Below are 24224 nucleotides of genomic sequence, written 5' to 3' on the forward strand. Positions count from 1 at the left end.
ATCCGATTCGAAATTAAACGAACGGAAACACAATAAAGTTAATCTGTCATGGCTGGTCTCATTAAGACCCGACCAGTAAAACACTGTACAATATTTTATTTAATTTTTATCGGTCCCCGTGCAATTCCGCATTTTACTGTGGCTTGCTATCGCGCCGCGACCAAAACCGTTTTAGATAATGAACATTTGTAAGTAATTTACATCATGAATGGGACACTTAATTTATTTTCTAAATTTCTTGTTTATTTTGAATAAACCCAATTATTTGCGCTTGCCGCTTTAATTTCGATCATATTACACCCGGGGGATGATTGTTCTACGGTTTTATTACCGGCACAATAAAACGGACATAATTCGTTTAATCATTAGTATCAAACTGTGTGCATCACTTTATAAAACGTGTAGATTTTATCAATTGTACCATCGCTATTTATTTATTTATGTTACTTTTTATTCTTTGCGACAGTTTTATTTCGATCAAGTTTTAATAATTTATTTCATTTATTTAAAATTTAATAGAAAATCTTGATACAGAAATTTTCAACGTACAAAAATAAATCTTTTGAAGCTTAATTACACAGTGTACAGTGTATGTTTGGCAATATCCTGATTTGTTACAAAATTTCAACATTATTTTGTAGTATTGATAAAGAAACCTTCAAGAAATGTTACTGAGAAGATATATACTGTTTTATTTTACAGAATTGTAACATTACAAAAGTAAATGAAGAGATATATTGTTTTATATCACATAATTTTAACGTTACAATAGTAAATAAACTAAATTAACAAATAAACCTTCAAGGAAAATGAGTAGGATGAGATATACTGTTTTATGTCACATAATTATAACGTTATAAAAGTAAATAAACAGTATTAATTAACAAAGAAACCTTCAAGCAATATGACTATTAAGAGATATACTGTTTTTTATCACATAATTGTAACGTTATAGAAGTAAATTAACAGTATCAACAAAGAAACCTTCAAGCAATATAACTATGTAGAGATATACTGTTTTATATCACACAAAATAACATTATAAGAGAAAATAAACAATATTAACAACGAAACCATCAAGAAATATACGTTTATGAAAATAAAAAACTTTAGAGCTATAATTATTTTTTCCAATATTGTACTAAGTTTATATAATATATAAATAATGTCTAAATTGCCAAATGTAAAAATAAAAACATAAAAGTTTCTATACAATTGTCTTTTCAATTAATTACGTTATATTCTAATAACCATAATCGCATACTTTTAACACTAAATTAAAAACCGATACTAACATCAATTAATTATGAAGTCTTCCAAAGTTTTGAAATGCATTTAATTACATATTTTAGATACTCTAAAACTTTACATTTTGCAATTTAAAGGCTACCATTATTTACAGCAAAATAATAAATTTCGAAAATATTAAAAATATATTGATTTTTGACAAACAAAAAGCATAAAATACAATACAGTATTTTGTAGTTAATTTCCTCATTTATGTATAATTTTCAGTTAATTCAGACAACTCGAAAGCATAATGTTTATCGGCGCTAACTCACTAAACGAGAATGTCTGGGGCGTAATAAAAAAAGTAAAAAATAAGTAACTTGCGAATCGACACGAATGAAAAAAAATAAAAAAAAATAGTGTTATTCCCCGTCACGAAAGGAGCAGCGGAAACTTAATTACGGTACGTGTTCCACGGGATACGGGACCCGCGATCGGGGCGGGCTTCATTAAAATAATATTTAACTGTGCCCTAAGTGGACGTTGAGTGAGCGAAGCACTCGTCACGAGTGTGATTCAGCATTTTAGCAACAAATGCACAAAAGGACGATTCGGTTTCTTGTGTCTGTAAATAAATTGTCAAGAACACTTGAATATAGGGCTTTCCAGTGCGTGACAAAGGACTATTGTCCATCCTAGCGGAATAACTTCAATACGTCGTTTTCGAGGGGGAAAGCCCGGACTCACCCTACTCTCATCTCTTTGCGAAACTGCGTATGTGTATGTGTGTGTGTGTGTGTGTGTGTGTGTGTGTGTGTGTGTGTGTGTGTGTGGATGGCCCCTTCAGGCCTGACCACGATGGTGGGATTCAAATATACAGTTAAGCTTTACGCATGGCGGGTCATCCCATAACATCTTGATCTGACGACATATCGTCACTCTTGTTTCTTCTTATCGCGACCGGTTGGACGTCCGACGGAGAAATTACGCGGAAACGAACGGCCGTCCACCCGCCGAATTTCGTCGACAATAAGCCCGCATGGCTTACCGACAGAATGACGCTGCCAAAAACGAGATTTATTCAATCCTTCCTTTGGGTTTAATATACATTTTTGGTTGGGCTCCTTCGTAGACGTCTCAAACATAATTAACTTGCTGACGTCATGCTGTTATTAATGTTATTAAATTGTTTATCGATTCACTCATAAAAAATTATTAACTTATTTATTTAAGCTCAACTTAGTCGAGTATCGAATGTTACAAGACAAAAAGCAATTTACATGTATAATTAATTGTGTTTACTATTTTAAATTAATATAGATGGATATTCAGTATATTTGTAAATGTTAATAAATTATTAATTGACAATTAGTAAAACATAGTTGTTGATTTAATTTAATTTATTATTTTATAGTATATTGCTTAAGGGGGTGATGCTTAATTAAATTAACTAACTTATTTATAGTACAAATATTGTAAATCAATATTATTATAAATTCATCAGTAATATAATGAGCAAACATATGTGAATATGTATACCTGTATGTCTGAACATCAATAATTTATTTTAATCACAATCCTTAAAATAATTTATTTGTATAAAACAAAAAATGTTCAAAATTAATTATACTCAGGCCAAAAATTCTAATATTAAAATGGACTCTTAAATACATTTTTAATAATGACTTTATTGCGTTTCATGTGATCGTTTTTAATTGAAAGTGAAGTAAAATTAATCTAAAACAAAAACATTAATATCCCTTGATAATTCCGATATAAATTGTATAAAATTACTAACACTAATTGAAAAGTGATTAATTGCCACACAACACATCATTTGAAGTTGTACTTTGGAAAATAATAATCGTTTAACTGAATTGTAAAATCATGTATAATATTGGAGTTTTTTGGGAAATAATGAACTTTCAAAGAAAGTTTAACTTTTTCTGTACTTTCGAAAACAACTGTTGCGAAAAAATTATTTCGTAATAAAGTGGCAAGATATTGGTTCGTTTTATTTGAGCACAGATAAATCTTAATATTAAAGTACATATATTTTTTTATCCGCTGAGAAAACATGAAACCAAATCTCCAAAGTAACTTTTATTTTTGCCCGTTCCGGATTTGCTTCCATAATTCGCAAAAATCGATTGAAGTTTATCCATATGAAAAAACTTTTGCATCGAAAAACTTTTATTATTTGATTAAGTTAGGAATTTTCAATATAGCCAGATTGAATTTTTATTTTATTGAGTTTTCCAACAACATATTTACATAACATCTTCGACGTTGGCTCAAGTAACTGGCTAATTTTACAAAAATAATGGCTGTACGTTATAAATTCGTTAATTGTATAAACAAAAGTTCATAATAAAATAAATATTTGTTGTTGAAATAAATATTTTAATGCATGGCTATTTAATGAATTTATACTTATTAATGCAAACATAAATCTAATTTAAATATGTTTACATTTCATTTTAATTACAAATATGGTAATGACGGTAATGAGTTTTTTCATTTTATTGTGGGCCGACCGGCCCAAATTGCGAAGCCGCAAAAAGAAAACTGTATAAATTGTTAACAAAACCGCATTTATTATTTCCGAAGACAACAATACGAACACATCCAATATTATTAACACATATATTGGATTTTCGTATGCATTGTAGGAATAGACTTTTCGAATAAAGAAAACCGCGGAATAAAGCTTATCGCAACAAGCCGAACAATCTCAGTAACTGGATGTGACATGTAATTTTCAATTTTTTGATAAAGATCAAATGCAAGACGATCAAAGACGATGTCGGTTATTATGTTCTTTGAAACGGTGGTGGAAGGGTGCGGAGGGAGGGGGCAACCTTCCAATTACCAGATTGCACTTAAGGGCACCCTTCACTAATGGTCGCCCTTCAGATAATCTCACCTGAGCTAATGGTGGCGGTAAGTATAACTCGTCTTCGTTTCTTAAATCCCGAACAACTTTGCCAGATTTATCAGCCTTTATCAGCGCTCGTCCCCATGACGACAGATTTTTCTTAGCGGATATTTTGATTGCGCGGATTCATATTAGACGCAAGGATAACTTTGCCAAGTCACGTAAGAATATAATTATTAATTAAAGGAAACACCTTCCGGATGGTGGCGCTTTGTTATTCAGCACCAGTACGACGTCCATTCCCATTTTATTTGAGACTTTGAAAGAAATAAAAGTGATAAACATGGTGTGTTGTTTCCTTGGGCGCATGTCCAATAGAAACAATTGCGAATGCAGCCCGTACTGCAGACAATATAATTTGTCAGAGTGCACTAGATTATTGACTTGTTTATAGTGATTGTTGCAGACTCTCCAGCAATCAATTCTCGGTCGGGGGAATAAATAAAAGGTTATTACTTTTACACCCCCGGGCGAGTTAACTATACTAAGCGCGGTTTAATTTAAATATATGGTGCCAATTTTATTGTCAACCCTGAACGTAAAACACGCTAAGTCCGTTATTTTAGATTTAGTTCTGCCCGTAAAATGTTTGCTTTTTTTTATTGCGGAAACAAATTGCTTAGCAAATCCTGCAACAAAGGTTAGAAACATTTACTTTGATGACACAGATATCAAATCCTCACGTTGCCTCACAGACAGACATTACCTTTTTGTATCCGATGCAACTTCGAAAGTTTTCAGGCGTCCTTAAAAGTGTATGGAGTTTGAATTATTCAATCTCAGGAATATATAATGCACCTGCTATTTACTTAATTTATAACTATATAAACAACAAAATCTCTTCCACGCATTTTCATCCCAAGATGATAAATGTGTAGAAAATTTACTGCACTTGTATACGTTTTACTACTCGTTAATAGATGTCGCTAGTAAAAAGTTTAATTGTACAGACTGTTATTTTATTTACTTTATTTTTTGGTATGTCCAGTTTCAATGAAATCATTCAATCACATATCATTATTATCATAATAAAATTCCAGATGTCCTTTTTCAATCTTAAAAATACAAAATACACCTCCAATATATTTAATTTATTTAAAAATCTACGTAGATTTTATATAAACGTTTATATAAACAACATTAAAATATATTTCTGCAAAATCTATCACTTTTGAACCCCTTAAATTTCTCAATTTTTTTAGAAAATCGGAAAAAATATGAGTGACACATTGTTTATTTTTATTGTTGTTGGATCTCTGTTCAAAATTGATCAAATAACTTGAAGTTGTTAATTTTTTAATAAACTTCACAAAAAATAAGATTCTTGAGATTTTCAAACAACTTTTTTTTTAAATTTCTTCATTTTTAATTTTTTATTTTATTTTTCAAATAAAACTTTCATTCATTTTTGTTTAATGCAACAAATTTCATCATGGACAGTTTTTTTCTTCTATTTTAATTATTCTAATTAGAACAACTGTGATTTTAAATGTTTTATGCATTATATATAAATCAATAATTATCATAAATGAATAAGAAATGTCAGAATATAAGTTTTTATTACGTAAAGTTTCATTAAAATCAATCATACAGGAAACAGTCCTATAATATTAAAAATATATGGAGGTGATGTCAAAAATACAAAAAAAAAAATCCTGCAATATCCTTAATTTATGTTAAAAAATAAAAAGAACGTACGTATAAACAACAATAAGCTGTGGCGTTTCCGCAGATTCTCCACGGTGCATTTCCGTCCCGGCACGATAAATATTTCAATAAGTAATTACCCGAAATCCCCGAAAAAAAAAACAACAACACAGCGCAATAATTAAGGCTCGGAAACCGGACGGAGGAAATTCACCACGCGCGCCCATACAAGTCCGCCAACTTGAGGCGAAACTTTAACGGTCGTCGACCAACTTTTACGTTGCCCGGAATTTTTCCCTCCTGTTCCGTGGGCGCCGCAGAATTAATGAACTCGTGAAAAATTAACGCTGACGTTACGCCCTTTTGTTCCAGGAACGTGGTGTATAATTTGACGCTGAGCGACTTGACCGAACAACAGAGGCTGACATGGATCTCCAACGAGAACGACTTCAAAATGTGCGTCGTCAAGGGAAAAGACGAGGTGAGTTGTCGAAACCACGTGAAGTAATTTTAATTAACTAATTTCCTTTGTTAGTGTCATAAAAATCTAAAGCACAATCGATTGTGAACGGAGCCACGAAAATAATATTGAACTAATAACGGACCGACGGACAAAGAGGTTCGAGTACAAAGACCCAATTTTTCAATTTACATTGGTTGTAAATTATTTCGGCGCATTCTTTGTGTATTTTCTTGTCTTCATAATTCAATGGGTGTTATTTTTCCGATGCATTTAATAGAATAATTTATTTAGTCGCGTTTAAAAGGAACAGGCAAACCATAATCCATGGCGTACTCGCCGAAACAATCTTAAGTTTTTTAATCCACTTTGATTAATTACTTTTTCGTTTCGTTCCACCGCTTAAAATATATTCGCTGAGTTATGATCTCCGGCATTTTTAAGGTATTAAATGCGAGGATGTCGTGTTGACGTTGTAAACGGTTCAAAGAGCCGAATGCAATTATTAATTTATATTTTATTAATAATAAATTACATTTGACATCGTTTTGCACATAGTTTCATAAAATAGTAATAACCCGATTAACACGAAATTTAATATATTTCTGGTATTAACCCGAAATATAATTTGATGCGAATGCTAAATAAATAAAGTTATAAATCACAAGTTGTCGATTATTTATATTTTATATTACATATAAATTTACATTATACCAAAGGCAAATATTTACAAATACATTTTTTCCAATGTAATAACAGCAGCAGAATATTAATTTCCTGTTCATTTCCGATAGAGATTTTAAACAGGGATTTTTAGTTTAGTTCAACCTAGTTAGCAATTTCCTATTAATTTAAATTTAATCCCTCGTGACGGTTCAGATTCAAGTCTAATTCAACTTGGAGATGAGTAGGTAACATGAAACGATCGCCGCAAAATATAATATTCAATAACAATACCGAACGAAAATGAATTCGTAAAACGTTCGAGCCATTTTCAGATATAATTAGTTTACGAGACTTCGATTTCATACGCGAAATAATTAATTAATACAGTTTTGCATTGTTGGCGATAGTTTGTCATTAAATAAGTAAGTAAGACTCCAAGTTTCGCGTCGCTAATTTAAATCGACTAAATACTTTAAATATAGATTCAGTCATAAAACTTGAATACTATTTAATTACCGAAACAAGAAGAATCAAAAATCTGAATACAAACTCAAATAATTTATAATGTCTAATTGCCTCTAAGACCCGTACTTGATCTTTAATCACTTTTCTTTCGTACTTTAATTAATTCCCCGTTCCTGTTCTTATATAAATATTAAATTAGGGCTTCTAAAAGCAACGGATAATCTGCCTTTTTTGTCTTGATTTATAAACAAGTAATTGAGATCCTAATATTTAAAGAGCTTCCCTTATACATTTATTTATATTGATCGTCCAACGTAACAGTGCTGTTCTATATGCAAATTTAAGTTGGGCGTTCAACACTTGTAGTCTTGGTATATTGGGAAATTACCGAGAAACGAGTTTCAAAACAAATTTTAACTTTTTAAAGGTATAAAACTTGAATATATGTTTTTATATTTTATATATGAGTTTCTGAAACTTAAATTTACTCGCATTACCTTTTATAAACAAGAAAACTAAAAGCTGTTACACCGATTTTGAAACAAACGAGTCACAAAGGTGAACTATTTTATTGCAACCACTATTATGACTAAACGGAAAATGTTACAGGATTTTAAAAATAAATACTGGAAATAATTACAATTAGTTAATTCACAGTAGAAATTTTACTACTCGGTAATAGATGTTGCTAATAGAAATTTAATTTATGGATTGTTCCTTGATATATAAAAAAAATTCAAAATAAAAAGTATATTAAATGTATACCCAGGATGTTAGCTTTGGCTGTCAAGTTTCAGTAAAATCAGTCGATAAGTTTCAGATTGATGAGTATTCATACAAAAAACTGTCTCGTAATAAAGTTAAAATTAGTTAAAAATAAAAGAAATTAACATTAAATTAAGTTTAAATAAATAAATCATTGAACCACTAATTAAGAGACACAAGTTCAAATCAAATTTTAACTTTTTAAAGGTATTTATATTTTATATGTTCTGAAACATAGATTTACCTTTTGTAAATAAAAAATAAATACATAAATGAATAAAAGTTGTTACAGTGACTTTTAAGCAAAATAAATATTGCAATATGTAGAATTAATAAATTACAAATATTTACTGACAGGAGAAGTTACTACTCATCAATAGATGCTTCTACAGGAATGTTTATTTTTCAACTTCAATTTTTAATTTAGTGTAGAATAAAGTACAAAGTATTCTAAATGTAAATCCAGGTTATTAATTTTAGTTATGTGAAGTTTCTCTAAAGTTAGTCAAATAATCAAATCTGATAAGCATTCATACAAAAAACTGTCATAGAATAAAATAGGTTACAAAGAGAAGAAATTAACATAAAAATAAGTTTAAATAAATACGTCACTGATATAATGTTCTACTAATAAGAGAAACGAGGTTCAAAACAAATTTTAACTTTTTAAAGGTATAAAACTTGAATATAAATTTTTATATTTTATATATGAGTTTCTGAAACTTAAATTTACTCACACTATCTTTTATAAATAAGAAAACTAAAAACTATTACATCGATTTTTATATAAAATGAGTGACAAAGGTGAAGTATTTTATTGTCACTATTGTAAATATTAAGGGTTTTTAAAAATAAGTACTGTGATATTTAGAATTAATGAATTACAGTTCCTAAATATTTATTAACAATAGAAGTTTTACTACTCGTCAAAGAAATGTGTAATTTTAAGAATTGTTTTTTTGATTTAATGATGAAAATTTCAGAATAAAAAGTATTCTAAATGTAGACTCGGGCTGTTAGCTCTAACTATTTCAAACTTCACTAAAATCAGTCAAATAGCTTTAGCTTGATGAGCATTCATACAAAAAAGGAAAAATTAGTTACAAACAGAAAAAATTTAAATGAATAAATCATTGATGTAATGTTCGGCTAAGTAATATGTAAATAAAATGAATAAAAAAATATGTAAAATAAAGTAAAAATCTAAATTCAAATAGCCCGAGGAAATTGCATTGTAATTTAGCAATAAGTAATTCAATATTAGCATAGAGAAGTTTTTCTGGAATACGTGGAAACAGGATTAAATAAAACTGAAACTCCTGGACCGGTTTCCCGATAACGAATAACTCCGGGAGGAGAACGTAATTTATTCTGCACTTTTCTTGCTTACATCTTATTTTCGCCTCCCGTTCATTTTTAATGTCTCGTTCGTTAATTTCGCCGGCCGAATACCCAAGTAGCTTTAACTATTTTAAACTTTATCGCGGGACAAAAAGGGTTCCCACCGAAAACAATTTATCAAACTGCTCCCCGGCAAGTTTCCGGCGAACTTTTTTTTTTGCTGATACCTAACTCACACCGCATTGTTACTCAATTTATTATAATATATACATTATTTCATTGGCAATTTCGGCGGCAACTTTCCATTATGTTATGAGCATTATTACGTTGATGGATGAAATCATATTTCAATATCATCATAAGAATGTAAACCCGCACGAGAAAACACGGCATGTGCATCGCAGAATTTTCGGCTTTTCAGCAATCTCCGCCATTACATTCCGTTAATTTACTCCACAATTGCATTTCAAATTCTCCGGCCGATGGAACAAAATGAATTAAAAATGTGAAGCGGCCGGCTTCATTATAAAGACCACCTTATTTTTCCAATTATTTCTGCTTTTGTTAAACATTTCATTAATACATTCTCCATTCATGTGTAATGTTTATTTTTTTAGGCCGGCTCAATTCATTTTTAAACCTTTTATGTTCGGTTGGATTTGAAAACCTATTTAAAATGAATGGCTTTCCATCTCTGCAAATCTATATTCGATTAAAACTTCCCCGCTCTTTTGCATATTATTTCGCCACTGTATCTTAGGAAATCCATTTTTAATTAATTTCCAACTTCGCAATCCAAACCAATATGGGAATTAATCGTACCACGGTACTGAGTTAATTGGACGGTGGCGATGAAACTTTAACTTTAACGCCGCATTTCTAGGTGTTTATGTGCGTTTCAATCCGTTGCGACGGCTTTAAATCAAAACTGGCGTTTTAATATTTTATGGGGCGAAAACATCCGCCGTCAATTCCTCTATTAGTGGCGGAAATGTTCCGAACTTTCCGTATAGACGTTGCTATTATTTTAGGAAGTCTTTTGTCTACAGTTTAACCGCCGTATTATATTACTTAGAGCGCCGGATAAGCGAAACAGCCGACACCGTTTCACTACCCAGGGCGGAACGCGAATGCGAATTTGATATTAAAGCTAATTAGGGAACAACACCGGTTCTGCACCGTACACGGGATGTAGTAGATGTACCAGGATGTACTGTTTGCAAACCGCTATTTTTTACGGCGAATCTTTTCCATTCGCCGTCGGTTTAAAAGATGAACAACGGTTCTCGGCGACAAGCGTATCTGTCAAGGCGGCAGCAGCATCAATATTCCCGCATGGGAAAGGCGCATTATGGTGGGAGGCATTGTGTAATAAATTAATTATTTACCAGACGACTTGTGCTTGGTAATCCTAGATTTGTTTTGGCAACAGCACTCTGTCGCGGCGGCAACGCCTGCTCTCGGTAGATAATCTTCATTTCCGGGAGAATGTGCCCGGATTAAGAGTGGAGCCACTTTGCCAGATAGCATCGTCGGTTAACGATCACCGAGTAATTAGCTATCATTTGGTTATGTTACGTTATCTGGAACTCACCTAACTTATGTTTTACGACGAATAAACAAGTGAGTGAGACATTAAGGCTTAAACTGCCACCTCGAGTCACCTCAACCCGGCACAATCGATGCTAACTGGAACGTTATCATCATTAGAATCTGTGCGGCAGCAGGTTTTTCGACCGTCGTATTACTTCATTCAAAATACATAACTAACTGTTGCTCTCCGTTTGTTTATCTAAATTAAATCAATAAAACAAGGAACATCTTAACCGGTAGATGCGAACTCCCATCCATAATTACGGTCCGTAATTTACGTTCTACGAGTGCAAGACCGGCGACACGAATCAATACTCAAATGAATGTAAGAAGGAGGAAAAGAAGAGAGAAAAATAGGGAGAAATAACAAGCAAGGAAACACAATCTGATAAGTGTGCTTTAGGAGGGCCACTGATGGGACCTGCAGACACCAGAACACACAATTCACATCTTCTAGCATTCTTGTGTTTCGTTTGTCGTGACAAAATGGAAACTGTCTCATGCAGATTAAAGTTTGTTTTACTCCTTTCGGCCGGTCCGTCGAAGATTAGTATGACGATTCGATATAAAACAACGAGAAAGAAACCTAATTGGTAACGTGGCCACGTTAAAAACGGACGAAACGGCGTTTTTATTTTCATTAAGGCGTATTTATGCAGTCAGCATTCCGGGGACGGAGCTCGTTTTCATGAGCAGTAACGTTCACATGTTGCGAAACAAATGAGAAACATCTTGATTATCACGCATCATTACCGCCGGTTTAAATTGTTTTTCGTTATTGCTCGTACCACACTATTAAACCGAAATTGTACGTGCTTAATCTGAAGTGTTTAATTTTCCAACCGGAATTATTGCGTCCGCCACAATGTTACTTTTATATCGGAAACTTCTTTCAGTCATAAACCTTTATTAAAACTTTTATTAAATTTAAATATGTTTCGTGCCGTAAAATGCCATATTACGGTTAACGCGTTCGTTTCATGTCTTTTAAATAGTACCGTGCGGTTTATCATAAGCTACAATGTGTGAAAATAATCAATCCTTATAAACAATGTCACAATCAGTTCAGATGTAATCTTTTACAATTATTATGCTAATTATATGAAGGAACTAAGCAGGTTTAAAATAATTACGAGGAAAATGTTTTACTGCAATGACTGGGACATTTATCTTACAGAAAGATTATTAATAATTTACGTACAGTATTATTTTTATGTCTTTTTCTTACTTATGAGTATTAAATATTTTTTTCTTAATTAATCATGAATTCTGAAATAATTTTCAATATTCGTAATATTTTGATTCAGAAATAACTCAATTTTTAGCAATACATTAAAAATAAAATTAATATTTATTTATGTAATCTTTATAATTTTATTAAGATACAATACAGAGTGGTAAGAGGAACATTCATCTTGTATAAAGATTATTAATAATTTAAATTCAAGGTATCAAAAATTTATCATTTTATTATTTATGAGAATCAAACTCTTTGTTTAAATGAGTTAAAAATTCTGAAATAGCAACTCAATTACTTTTTAAAAGACGATAGAATTTGTAATCTTCCTAAAATGTGTCATCTAATATTTTGTTTCAGAGATATCTCAATTTTTGGCTATACCTTAAAAATAAAATAAATATTTGCTAATTCCATCGCCACAAACTTCTTCACTTCAGATAATTATACATAATATATTAATTTGCAATTTTATTTTGGTTATAAGCTAAAACTAAGCATGTTTAATTTTTATTATATACAGGATGGTAGGAAGGACATTCGTCTTGAATGAAGATTATTAATAATTTAAATTCAACGTGTCAAAAATTATTAATTCTTTGTCATTTTATTATATATGAGGGTCAAATTCTTTGTTTAAATTAGTGAAAACTTCTGAAATAGCAACTGTACTATTTTTTAAAAGAAGGTAGAATTTGTAATCTTCCTAAAAAGTGCCATTTAATATGTATTTTGATTCAGAAATGTCTCAAGTTTAATTATATATATACTATACAAAATAAATATATGTTAATTCCTTCTACCTCAACCAACTTTTTTCTGATGATAAGACAAAACTAAACAAGTTTAACATTTATAATAAAGAAAAATACTTTGGCCCAATACAGGGTAGTAGGAAGGTCATTTATCTTATACAAAAACTTATTGATTATAAGTGAAAAATTATGAAACTAATTTTTAAAATTCTATAGAATTTATTACATTCTTAAAAATGCAATTTAATATTTTGATTCAAGACTTCAATTCAATTAGAAATAAAATATGTATTTGTTAAATCCTGTAGCACAAAGTCGGTTTAAATGAAACCCTTTACAATTATTATATGAACTATATGATACAATTAGGCATATTTATATTAATTATAAAGAAAAATGTTTTGTTACAATTAAAATCAGTTGGTAATTTATTGTAGCTAATTTTACAGTCGATTTCATTCTGTTAATTTACTTTAAAAATATTGAATTAAACAATAAACTTGCTCTATTTTTGTTCAACATTTCATATTTTGTTAAAATTTTGAAATAATCAACTAAATTATGAACAAAATAAACTAATTGAAAAAAATTCTATATTTCATAAATATATATGATACTTAGAAAAACTGAAAAGTAATTCAACACCCTAAATTTCGACTGTTATCAATTTTTTTTATATGGTAAACAATTTAGAATCCTCTATATCGTTTTATATTACTACATGTTCTTGTAAAAACAGTTGTGAGATCAGAACATTTTTTATGATTAAATAAAATACGTTTTCTCTTAAAATACAAAGTATGTGTCTTTATTTTCAATTGGCAAAATCTGCGCATTGCTTTTGATCGTTTTTTAGAGAATCATTTATGCAAAAGTTGGCACCATTAAAAAAAACAGAGTTCAAAACGATTTCTTTAAAATTAAAAGTCATTTCGAAACCGTTAGTCGGACCAATGAGTGTCGACGTCTGGAATATTAGTACTTAGGAGAAGAGAAGTGTGCGAAATCGGAATCCTTATCTATAAAAATAGTGCTCGACTCCGGAGTTTAACACAGTTATAATTTAGCCATAAAATACGTTACGCCCGATGTAATATCTATTAAACTGCAATATGGAATAGATACAGCGAAGTGCGGCGTCTCCTCTCGCAAACAAATTGCAACATTCGGCTCCAGATTATTCAAAATACACGTAATTTAGTTATCTGGCGTCTATTAAGCGTGCGAGTTCGTGGAGTGGCGGTTATTTTTTTTTATATGCACGTATCGGCGTCGTTTCGCGACTGCATCCATAAAAATCTCCCCCGCACGTCGTACGTTTTCCAAGTGGCGATGACGCTCGACGTTCGACCATAAACATAAACAGTTTTGAGGCCCGGGCGTCGGTAATGCCCCCGCCAGAGATAACGAAATATGTAACGCGGAAATAGGTGAGGAAGAAATTTACGTTTAACGATCCAAGTGATTTGACGACGATAATCGGGCAATGTGCTTTTGATAAACCAAGTATGTGCTAATGTTCACGAACGTAACGGGCGCAGCATTAAGTGACGTAACGTGTAAGCCATTAATTCAGTTGTGTAAGGTTTCTGTTTGCAGGAACTGCCATACAACCATGGAATCGATCACCCGGCCTATGTTTCTGCTGAGAATCGTTGTAAATTTCGGATTACAATTTGACGTGAACGGAATATATGAATGTGTATTATCCATAGGTTCGCTATTTGCTATTTTGGTTACTAAATTATGAAAGGCCCGAGGGGGAACGACGTGCTTTTTGCACGGCCAAATTTATGGCCCTCCCGGTATTACCTAAATATACAGTTTTTTTATTCGCACCTGTTTCAAAGTCGCAGAAGTGTGTTTTCATTTTTTTTCCTTTTTTTTTTTTGGACTATAAACATTATCTTAATAAATATTTGAGTCGGCAAATTATGTTGCAGGAATCTCTTTTTAACAGGTAACTTCCGACATTATTCTCTGCGCTACTTGAAAAGTCGGAACGACAAACTAAGTTTCTGCAACATTAAATATGTTACAACTTTGGACCGACTAAAAATTTTCTAATTCGTTTTATATGATTCGTTCACGTTTTCGAACGAACCGAGTTAGAAATCTTAAATTGTATGATCTAATTAACTTGAACGTGTATTCGAAAACTTTGAATAGTTTTCTGCTGGAAGCCTGCAATACTGCAATAAGTCGACTATAAAATTTTTTAGCATTAAACGAAATATCTCATAGAAGAATATATTAAATTTAATTAAATCAGTTCTTGTATTCGACGTTAGTTTCATTGGGGGATCCTTCGAAGTATTAAATGCAAAATTGATGAAGATTAAGAATTAATAAATGGCTGAAAATTCCCGGTCGTATGAGAAAAGTTGCTCAACAAGCGTTTTCTAAAGATAATTTTCTGTTTTACAGGCATTTCAAATTGAATTAAGATAAAACTCATTAAATTATCCTGACTGGTTCAAATTAATTATTCCAGTCGTTTTTTGTTAAGAAAACAGAGATTTATTATTATGCTAAATTAGTGAAACGATTTTTATTTATTGAGTTTGAGGGGGTGGACGTTCTGGCTATCAGTTGAATTTAAATAAACAGCTTCTCTAACTACACCCTTAGGTACTGTTAAAGACTGAAGGTGATAAAAATAAGAATAAAATTATCAAATTAGAAATAAAAAGCCCTTTTTTAATTATCAAAAATGTGAAACTTATGAAAATACCTGAAGCTCAGAACTAAAAACAATTTCAATACCCGACTATTATCAATATAACCCTCTAATCATTTTTTACTTACTACATGTTTTCAGCAAAAACAATTGTGATAAGTGAGCATTTTTTATGATTAAATAAAACACCTAAAAATTACTGGTTTTACAGATTCATTATTGTCCTAAAAAAAATATGAATAAAATTATCAAAATTCTGATGCCCTAAATTTCGACTTAATCATTTTTTATATATAATTAATAATTCAGAACCTTGTAATTATATTTATATTACTACGAGTTTCCTGCAGAGACATTTGTGTCATGTGAGAATTTTTTTCAGGATTGGCTGGACCAAATTTATTCATTCATTCGGGTGGTTTTTGTTAAGAAAACAGTGATTTATTATTACGGTAAATTACTGAAATGATTTTTATTTATTGGGTTTGAGGGGATGGACGGTTTGGCTATCGGTTGAATTTAAATAAACAGCTTCTCTAACTGTATCCATAAATATTGTAAAGGACTGGAGACAAAACAAACAAGCAGACAACGGAACGATTGACTGAGGGAATGGAGAGTGTCAGTTTGCCACCAATGGCGAAAAGGGAATGCGAAACAAATAGCCCAATTTGATTTTTAGAACAAGAACGATATGCAAATTTCCTTATTGATCAGTTTTATTTATGCGACCCTAAAATGTGAAAGGAAAATGATATTTATGTTGCAAAACAATAGACAAAAATAGTGGGACATCGACCGGTTAAAGTGGAGACTGGAGTGGCTCATCCACTGGGAGTTTTCAATAGCGTTGCTTTCAACTTGAAAGATTCTAAATAATGGCGCCATTTTCCGAGGAAAGCGCTTCTTTTGTCCAAAGCCGCATGAAGACATCTAAAGATATAGACCTTCAGTGTTCGTCCTTATATAATCCACTGATTATATACGTCGACTAGATTTCACGATAATTTGTCTCAGCTCACCCAATCGTTATGCTATGTAGGCTAACAACTGTTATTATTACACATTTTCCACCATCTCGCACCTACTTCGCTCCACTGAAATTATAAATTTTATCTCGCGCTAATGACGTTATTTCTTCTGTTTAAGTCTGGCTATTGTTACGTCGTTACGTGGATATTATTTTGCAAATCACTTCGTGTGAAATAATGTAACTCCCCCGCTCCACTTCCTGTCAGCACGAACTGAAAAATGGCACACGCTAAATTAATAATTATTAATTTTATTATCAATTTATTTAAAACGGAAGCACTATATTTTAAATGACAAAATATAATATTAAATAATTCAATTTCATAGCCCACAAACAAATTTAATTTAAATCACAACCTTTATGCGGCCATTTGAATCACACAACATTTCGTATTTTATCATTCCTCTCTTATGACCATAAACAGTTCTAATACTTTATTCAAATCTGAGGAATTTATGTATTCGACTCGAATATAAAAATAAATTGAACAGAATATATGTTTTTATTTGAATTTCTTATTTATATTTTATATACGCGTATCTATTTCCTTCAGCCACTTGTGGACAAGTTCCATAAAATCTCGGGGATAGAGTGCGATATCAAAAAATGCCAATAAGCAAAAAATATCGGACCAGTTTACTTTTATTTCGGTTTTAGGGAAAAATTTACATATTCCAGAGGGTCACCGCACCGCAATAAAAAAAAATATAACGTTAACATTCGTCCATTCGTAAACACGTTAATCAAAAAGCAGTTCTCACATAGGACTCCTGTTTAATTAAGGAAGTTACCGGTACAAATTAATTAAGAGTTTTTTTTTTTGTGGATTTATACCAAGAATTGTAGCGAAAGAATTTTATTTAACTGTGACGATATTGGATACATTCATTCATCCCAGCTATTTTTCTCCGGATTCTTTGTCCATCGTCGTTTTTAATCAACGAATCCAGGCTTGAGAAACGTTTAATGGCCGTTCCCATTCCTCGGTGTTCTACTCAAGGTTCTGTATTCATCACCTCCAGGGAATAATTTCTCATTATTATTGAAAACAATGAATAAAAGATTTGTCAATTGTCAGGATCTCATTTATTTTTTACTTTTTTTCCATTCCAGAATTTATTATGGCGCATTTTTTCGGAATTAGTTTATTTGTCGACCATCGCTGGGTTCATAATTGGATTGCGTCAGACTGAAAATAAACACCACAGCCGTTTCAGTTAGTGTCTTTAATACGTTTTATTGTTAGTACATTTGTTTACATTTTTCCTTTTTATTAACGTGTGCATATTGAGGCAAGCATCCGAGCGGTGGGTGGATGATTCCACATAACAATACAGTCTGGCGGGTCTAACATCTTGAGTGTGAGTCGCGAACACCCATTAAGTTTTTGTCTTCTGCCCTATCTCTGCATTGTGAGAAGCTGATTTACCGTCTCTTTTATTGCAGCCATGTTTTTGCATCTCTACTCTTCTTATCTTTTAGTATCTATTCTTCCTGCTAATTGCTTTCTGGGCTTGTCGGTTATAAATAATCGGGGGGGTCCCGTGCCCATTAGAGCTATTCTCTATAAATTAGCTTTTGCGTGTTAACTTTATTCGACGGAATTATTGGAGTTTTAACTTTTTTCGACACAATTATTGTTACTTGAAAGTTTTAAGTGGTTTGTGTTAATCGAATTATTTATGAATAAACATGGCAAGCTACGAAGTTTTTTACAGAGCCGAAACTTATGCACATAGATCCAGTCATCTAAGCAAAACCATTCCGATCGCGAACTTGTAGCCAATATGCACAAAATTCTAATAAAGTAAAAAGAGCAAAAGTCACAAAGACTTTATGGTTGTCCTCTGCAGATCTGACACTGGCAATAAATTTGAATAGGAAACAAAAAAGTTTCAATACTTTGCTTACTTCGGCGGCCCGAACTTGCATATAGAAGAAGATTTAAAAAGTTTTGGACGAATGTAAAAAGTTTATGACCATGCATCAAAGTAAATTGCGAAAGGGCTGGAATTTAATTTTACAATGTGCTCTATATGAGAAATTTTCCGGTATTATTAAACTCTTAATGAAACTGTCTATTAAAGAAATTCTTGATATCGCTTTTGCGACACGTAAAACGTTTTAACAAAACACCACGTCGAATGCCAACGATTTGACTGAATTAATTTGTTATCGATTATTAGGTGGTTTACATATCTGTTAGGGGTGTGTTGGGGCGAGACCCACCCAGTGTTATTACAACTATGTAATAAACTATTCGGGTTCCGCTACAATATCAAGTTTTGATTAATTTAACTTGTAACTATGCGGATAAATGATGTAGGCCAATGTTTTAGGACTTGGAGCCGACTTTACGCGCACCTTATGTAACTCACAGTATGAATATTAATTAAAATTATCAAATATTAAAATAAGCTCGGAAATAAATAGTACTTGCTGGTCGATGGGTTCGCTGAATAAATAAACAGCGGTTAAATAATTAGGGGAAAAACCGAAACATCAAACTCATTGATGATGGAGCATTAATTTTAAATGAGCTGCTAATGGCTCCATACGTAATGATAAACCGCACCAGGTTATCCTATGTTAATATTTGATGGTTATTAATACATGTGCCCTCGGACTGGAGCTGGACCGTAGATTAAACAGAACTCTACGGCCAAACAAATTACACCAGAAAATTATATCCCGCTGTGACATAAGTACATATACATGTACGTAACGTAAAAAATATTAATCAAAATCAAACTATTGATTGTGCTTTTGATTAACGTTGATATCAATATTCCGTGCTAATAATTTAAAAATAACCCGTCCCGCATAATTTTGCTAAATCAAAGCGGCATCGGCCGATTGTAAATCCGATAGCCCGTCCAGCTTTCACCCGGCCTATCGTTTTACAATCGATAATTTGCCAACGGTATCGTGCAGATTGATTTACGCGTGTGTATTTATTTATTTATTTATTTTTTTTATCATTCGCAGGAGAACTGCCAGAACTACATCAGGATAATGGCGAAGACCGACGCCGGCAGGCTGCTGCTCTGCGGCACCAACGCCTTCAAGCCGATCTGTCGCGAATACAACGTACTCAGCAAGAATTACACCGTCGAGAAGGAGAAACCGGGCCAGGCGGTCTGTCCCTACGACCCCCATCACAACTCGACCGCCATTTATGTCGGTGAGTAGATCGATGCTACCGGATGTTACGTCGCACACTTATGCCACTTTCCGAGTGTTTTTTCTGTCTTGCGTACTACGCAGGGACGTGGGTTAATTTTATTCAGTTTTAAAATAATGGCGGATGCGCATATTCCGGGCTTTCGGAGCATCCACCATTATTTCACATGGTGGTTTATTTTTCATTACAAATTAAATCTCCCGACTTTTAAATTTAAAAATTGTTATAATAAATATTCATTATTATATTTTGTTTAGGATGGCCAAATTTACTTCCATATTCATTTTATTTAAAGAAATAACTATCCATTTTCATTAACCTAATTGACATTAATGTATGAATTGATCCTTGCACTAATTTAGACCATAATTATTAATTTATTAGTTATATTGAGCTCACTAGAAACATTTATGGCCTCAGAATACAATTTGAAGCGTTACAAAGTTGTGTATTATCACAGATGGTTTTCATCAACATCATTTGCAATGTGAACACCCACGTCACTGAATAATGCAGACAATCGAGAGTGACGCGTGAATGACGCGGGTCTCCTCAAAAATCCACCGAATTAAAAGTGCAAGGATCGAAAATCGAGATCGGGCCGCATTTTAATCAGGCCTTCGTACAGACAAACAGGTACGGCCGAAGTCAGACAGACGGAATGGGAGCCGACATGTGCGACCGTGTAACGACTAAACATGCATAAAGCGTCTTCATTATTGCGGTTCGTTATTCGTCGACGCGGCGGCGACGCTTTGAGGCGGCCGCCTCTCCAGCCGGCTTGCGGACGTGGCAACCTGCACCGCTGACTTTCCATAACTAAATTAATGCGGGGCTCAGGCCGTCCTCACTTACAGGATTTCTCACGTAACAATTCAATCAGACGGATGATAAATTGCGCGGGTCCCCTGTCACGCGGCGCAACGGAAAGACGAGACTTATTGTCAGTCACGGTGCAGACTCGATATTTTATCAATCATTATCAGCGGTCTGGCCCGATTATTCATAATTATAATCGTGTCCGTAACATAACTAAACAAAGGGGTAACGTTACACCGATCCCAGAACCCCAATCCGTATTGTGCTTCATTAAAATAATTAAAGGCACCGCACAATTTATTTTTATTAATTATAATAATAAGATCTTGGTGGTGGCACAGCTTACAATGTTTTGAAACGAATTCTTAATATGAAAAGCATAAAAATAATCCCTTTAGTGTCCAATTTGTGAAGTGCACATTTGGCAACATTTTATTCGATTTGTTAATAAACAGTATTAACAAAGAAACTTTCAAACAATATGATTAGAAAAAGATATATGCTATTCTTTTATATCATGTAGTTGTAATGTTATAAAAGAAAATAAATAGTTTTAGCAAAGAAACCTTCAAGCGACATGGCTAGGAAGAAATGTACTGTTTCATATCACATAATTGTAACATTATAAAAGTCAACAAACAATATAAACAAAGAAACTTTCAAGTAATATGACTAGAAAGAAATATATTATTTGAAATCGCATAATTGTAATTTCACTAAGTTTAATAAACAGTATTAACAAAGAATCCTTTAAGGAATATGATTAGAAAAAGATATACTGTTATATATCACATAATTGTAACATTACAAAAGTTTATAAACAGTATTAACAAAGAAACTTTCAAGTAACATCACTAGGAAGAGATATACTGTTTTATATCACATAATTGTAACATTAAAAAGTAAATAAACAGTATTAATAAAGAAAGCTTCAAGTTATATGACTAGAAAGAGATATATTGTGTTAGATCACATAATTGTAACTTTATAAATTTAATAAACAGTATTAACAAAGAAACCTTCAAGCAACATCACTAGGAAGAGATATACTGTTTTATATCACATAATTGAAACATTACAAAAGTTAATAAACAGTGTTAACATAGAAATCTTGAAGCAACGTGGCTAGGAAGAGATATACTGTTTTATATCACTTAATTGTAACATTACAAAAGTAAATAAACAGTATTGACAAAGAAACCTTCAAGTAATATGACTAGAAAGATATATATTGTTTTAGGTCACATAATTGTAACTTTATAAAATTTAATAAACAGTATTAACAAAGAAAACTTGAAGCAACATGGCTAAAAAGAAATTTACTGTTTTATATCACATAATCATAACATTACAAAAATAAATAAACAGTATTAACAAAGAAACCTTTAAATAATATGACTAGATATATTATCTTATACTAAAAAAGTAAATAAACATTATTAATAAAAAAAATCTTCAGGCAATATATACTTAATTGTAATACGACAAAAGTAAATATAAAATATTAACAAAGTAATATTCAAATCATTTTACTTGGAAACGATATATGATGGAGAAAATAATAAACTTTTAAAAATATTGTGTAGTAAGTATATTTTAACTTTTTATAAGCTGTTTATGGTTCGTGTATAGCTGATGGATAAAAATAGTATTTTTCAATTTATTGTTTAAAAATAACGAGTCTAATAGAATGAAAAGTTTTGACACGCACATTTTTAAAGTAGAGCTACATTCAATAAAGCTTAATATTTTAAGCGCCTTTAAATATAATTTTTTCAGACAGTAGGCTGTCTTTTTCTGACTGATTACAACATGGAATATATAGTTTTATGAAAATAGTTATTTCTATTTTTTATTTGTAAACAAAAACAAAACAGGAATCACTATTTTTGTTAATCATCTAACGAAATAGGTTAAATACAAAATTTATTTTATACATTTTCATTGGAAAAAAGTAGTAAAATATAGAATTTAAATAAAACAAAACTATTTTCGTTAAATATGTACTGTTATTGTGTTAAATGATATCACAAATGTCATATGACTTTTTGTTAATGTTTATAATAACCTAACACATATTATAATTAATATATAATAAAACGGAATTTATAAATTTTACTTAAAAGCAGTATATATTGAAGTTGATAAATTGATAATGTTTGAATGAAAATTGGATTCACAACAACCAACTGGACAATGTAATGAAACAGTATGAAACGTATATTTACCAAACTTTGGTAAGAATTCAATTAAATCGAAAAGTTTCACCAATCCGTGCTACTTTGGGATATGGCAGAGAATTTTAAAAACTCGTACAAAATCCATTTGTAACGTGGACGAGCGAGTGATACAAATTTCTCTTTTTTTTTTTGTCGTTGTTGTTGTTGTTGTTGTTCATTGTACCAGTGACAGTAAGCTGTAATCCGGTATGATACATACAGAGGGCCGACTAACACAGTCAACGTGTCGCTTTAAAACGGCGAAAACGCAACCGTATTTCGGGGCACACATCAAACATAGACAATTAATTCAATCGGACACCTGGACCGGATCGGGCCGGGGGTCCCTCTAATCAATCGGGCAAAATTACAACGCGCCCTATGAATGTTGTGCGGCAGTAATTTCGAACAAAGTCCGTGCACATTAGTTCGGCAATATCAGATATCCGAACACTTCGCCGAATTAATACCTACGGGCTCTCCGAGCTTATGCATGCGTTGATATTGATTAATTAAAACCATTCATCAAGTAAGTGAGTATGAGTATTGTCGTGCCCGGCGGGCAGCCGGTCCACCTGAACGCACACATCCAAACACTGGGGCTCTGTAATTCGGAAATGGCATTGAAAATCCTACACCGGCCGGCACAAAGCCGCGTGTGCCTCATTTGTTGTGTTGTGCGGAAAAACATTCCTACCTAACCGCCTACGTACGTACTTGTTGCACCGTACATTCAAAGGCCGGACATTAAAATTATGCTAATGATGTTCAGCAACAAATAAGCTAAAATAATGATGCTGTACACAAACAATGGTTTTAAGGGACTTTAAATTGTGGCTTTGCAAATCCATGTCAAAGAACGAAAGGCAACATTCTCAGACAGGATGTAACTGTAATGAAGACGTTTTATGCTTGTTTACTCGTTATATGACTACACATGGAGCTTTCATCTGGCCGTTGGCTCTTGATGGTTATACAATATAAAACGAATATGTGGCACAAACAAAGACTTCACAAAAATGCATTTCCGTTGATCCTCCCTTACGATCTACTGGAATCTTAAACCACTGTCCCGAATAATAACTGAAAATTTACTGGCTTCTAAAAATTTAATACACTTTTCGGCTCTAAAATTTAAAAATAATAAAAATTATCGCATATAATTTCCTAGATTGTAACTTCAACAGTAAAT

General features: G+C 32.1%; 1 protein-coding gene across 3 annotated transcripts in view; it reads left to right on the forward strand.

The window, feature by feature from the left end:
* LOC109594365 (semaphorin-1A) overlaps nt 1-24224 on the forward strand; it is a 345269-nt gene that overhangs the window by 309754 nt on the left and 11291 nt on the right. For all 3 annotated transcript variants that reach the window (XM_049961951.1, XM_049961952.1, XM_049961953.1), the window contains 2 exons: nt 6188-6296; nt 19799-19994. In XM_049961951.1, coding sequence (XP_049817908.1) covers nt 6188-6296; nt 19799-19994 — 305 coding nt within the window. The remainder of the gene's footprint in view (nt 1-6187; nt 6297-19798; nt 19995-24224) is intronic.

This window comes from Aethina tumida, chromosome 1, assembly GCF_024364675.1.
Source record: "Aethina tumida isolate Nest 87 chromosome 1, icAetTumi1.1, whole genome shotgun sequence".
In the NCBI taxonomy this organism is placed as follows: domain Eukaryota; kingdom Metazoa; phylum Arthropoda; class Insecta; order Coleoptera; family Nitidulidae; genus Aethina; species Aethina tumida.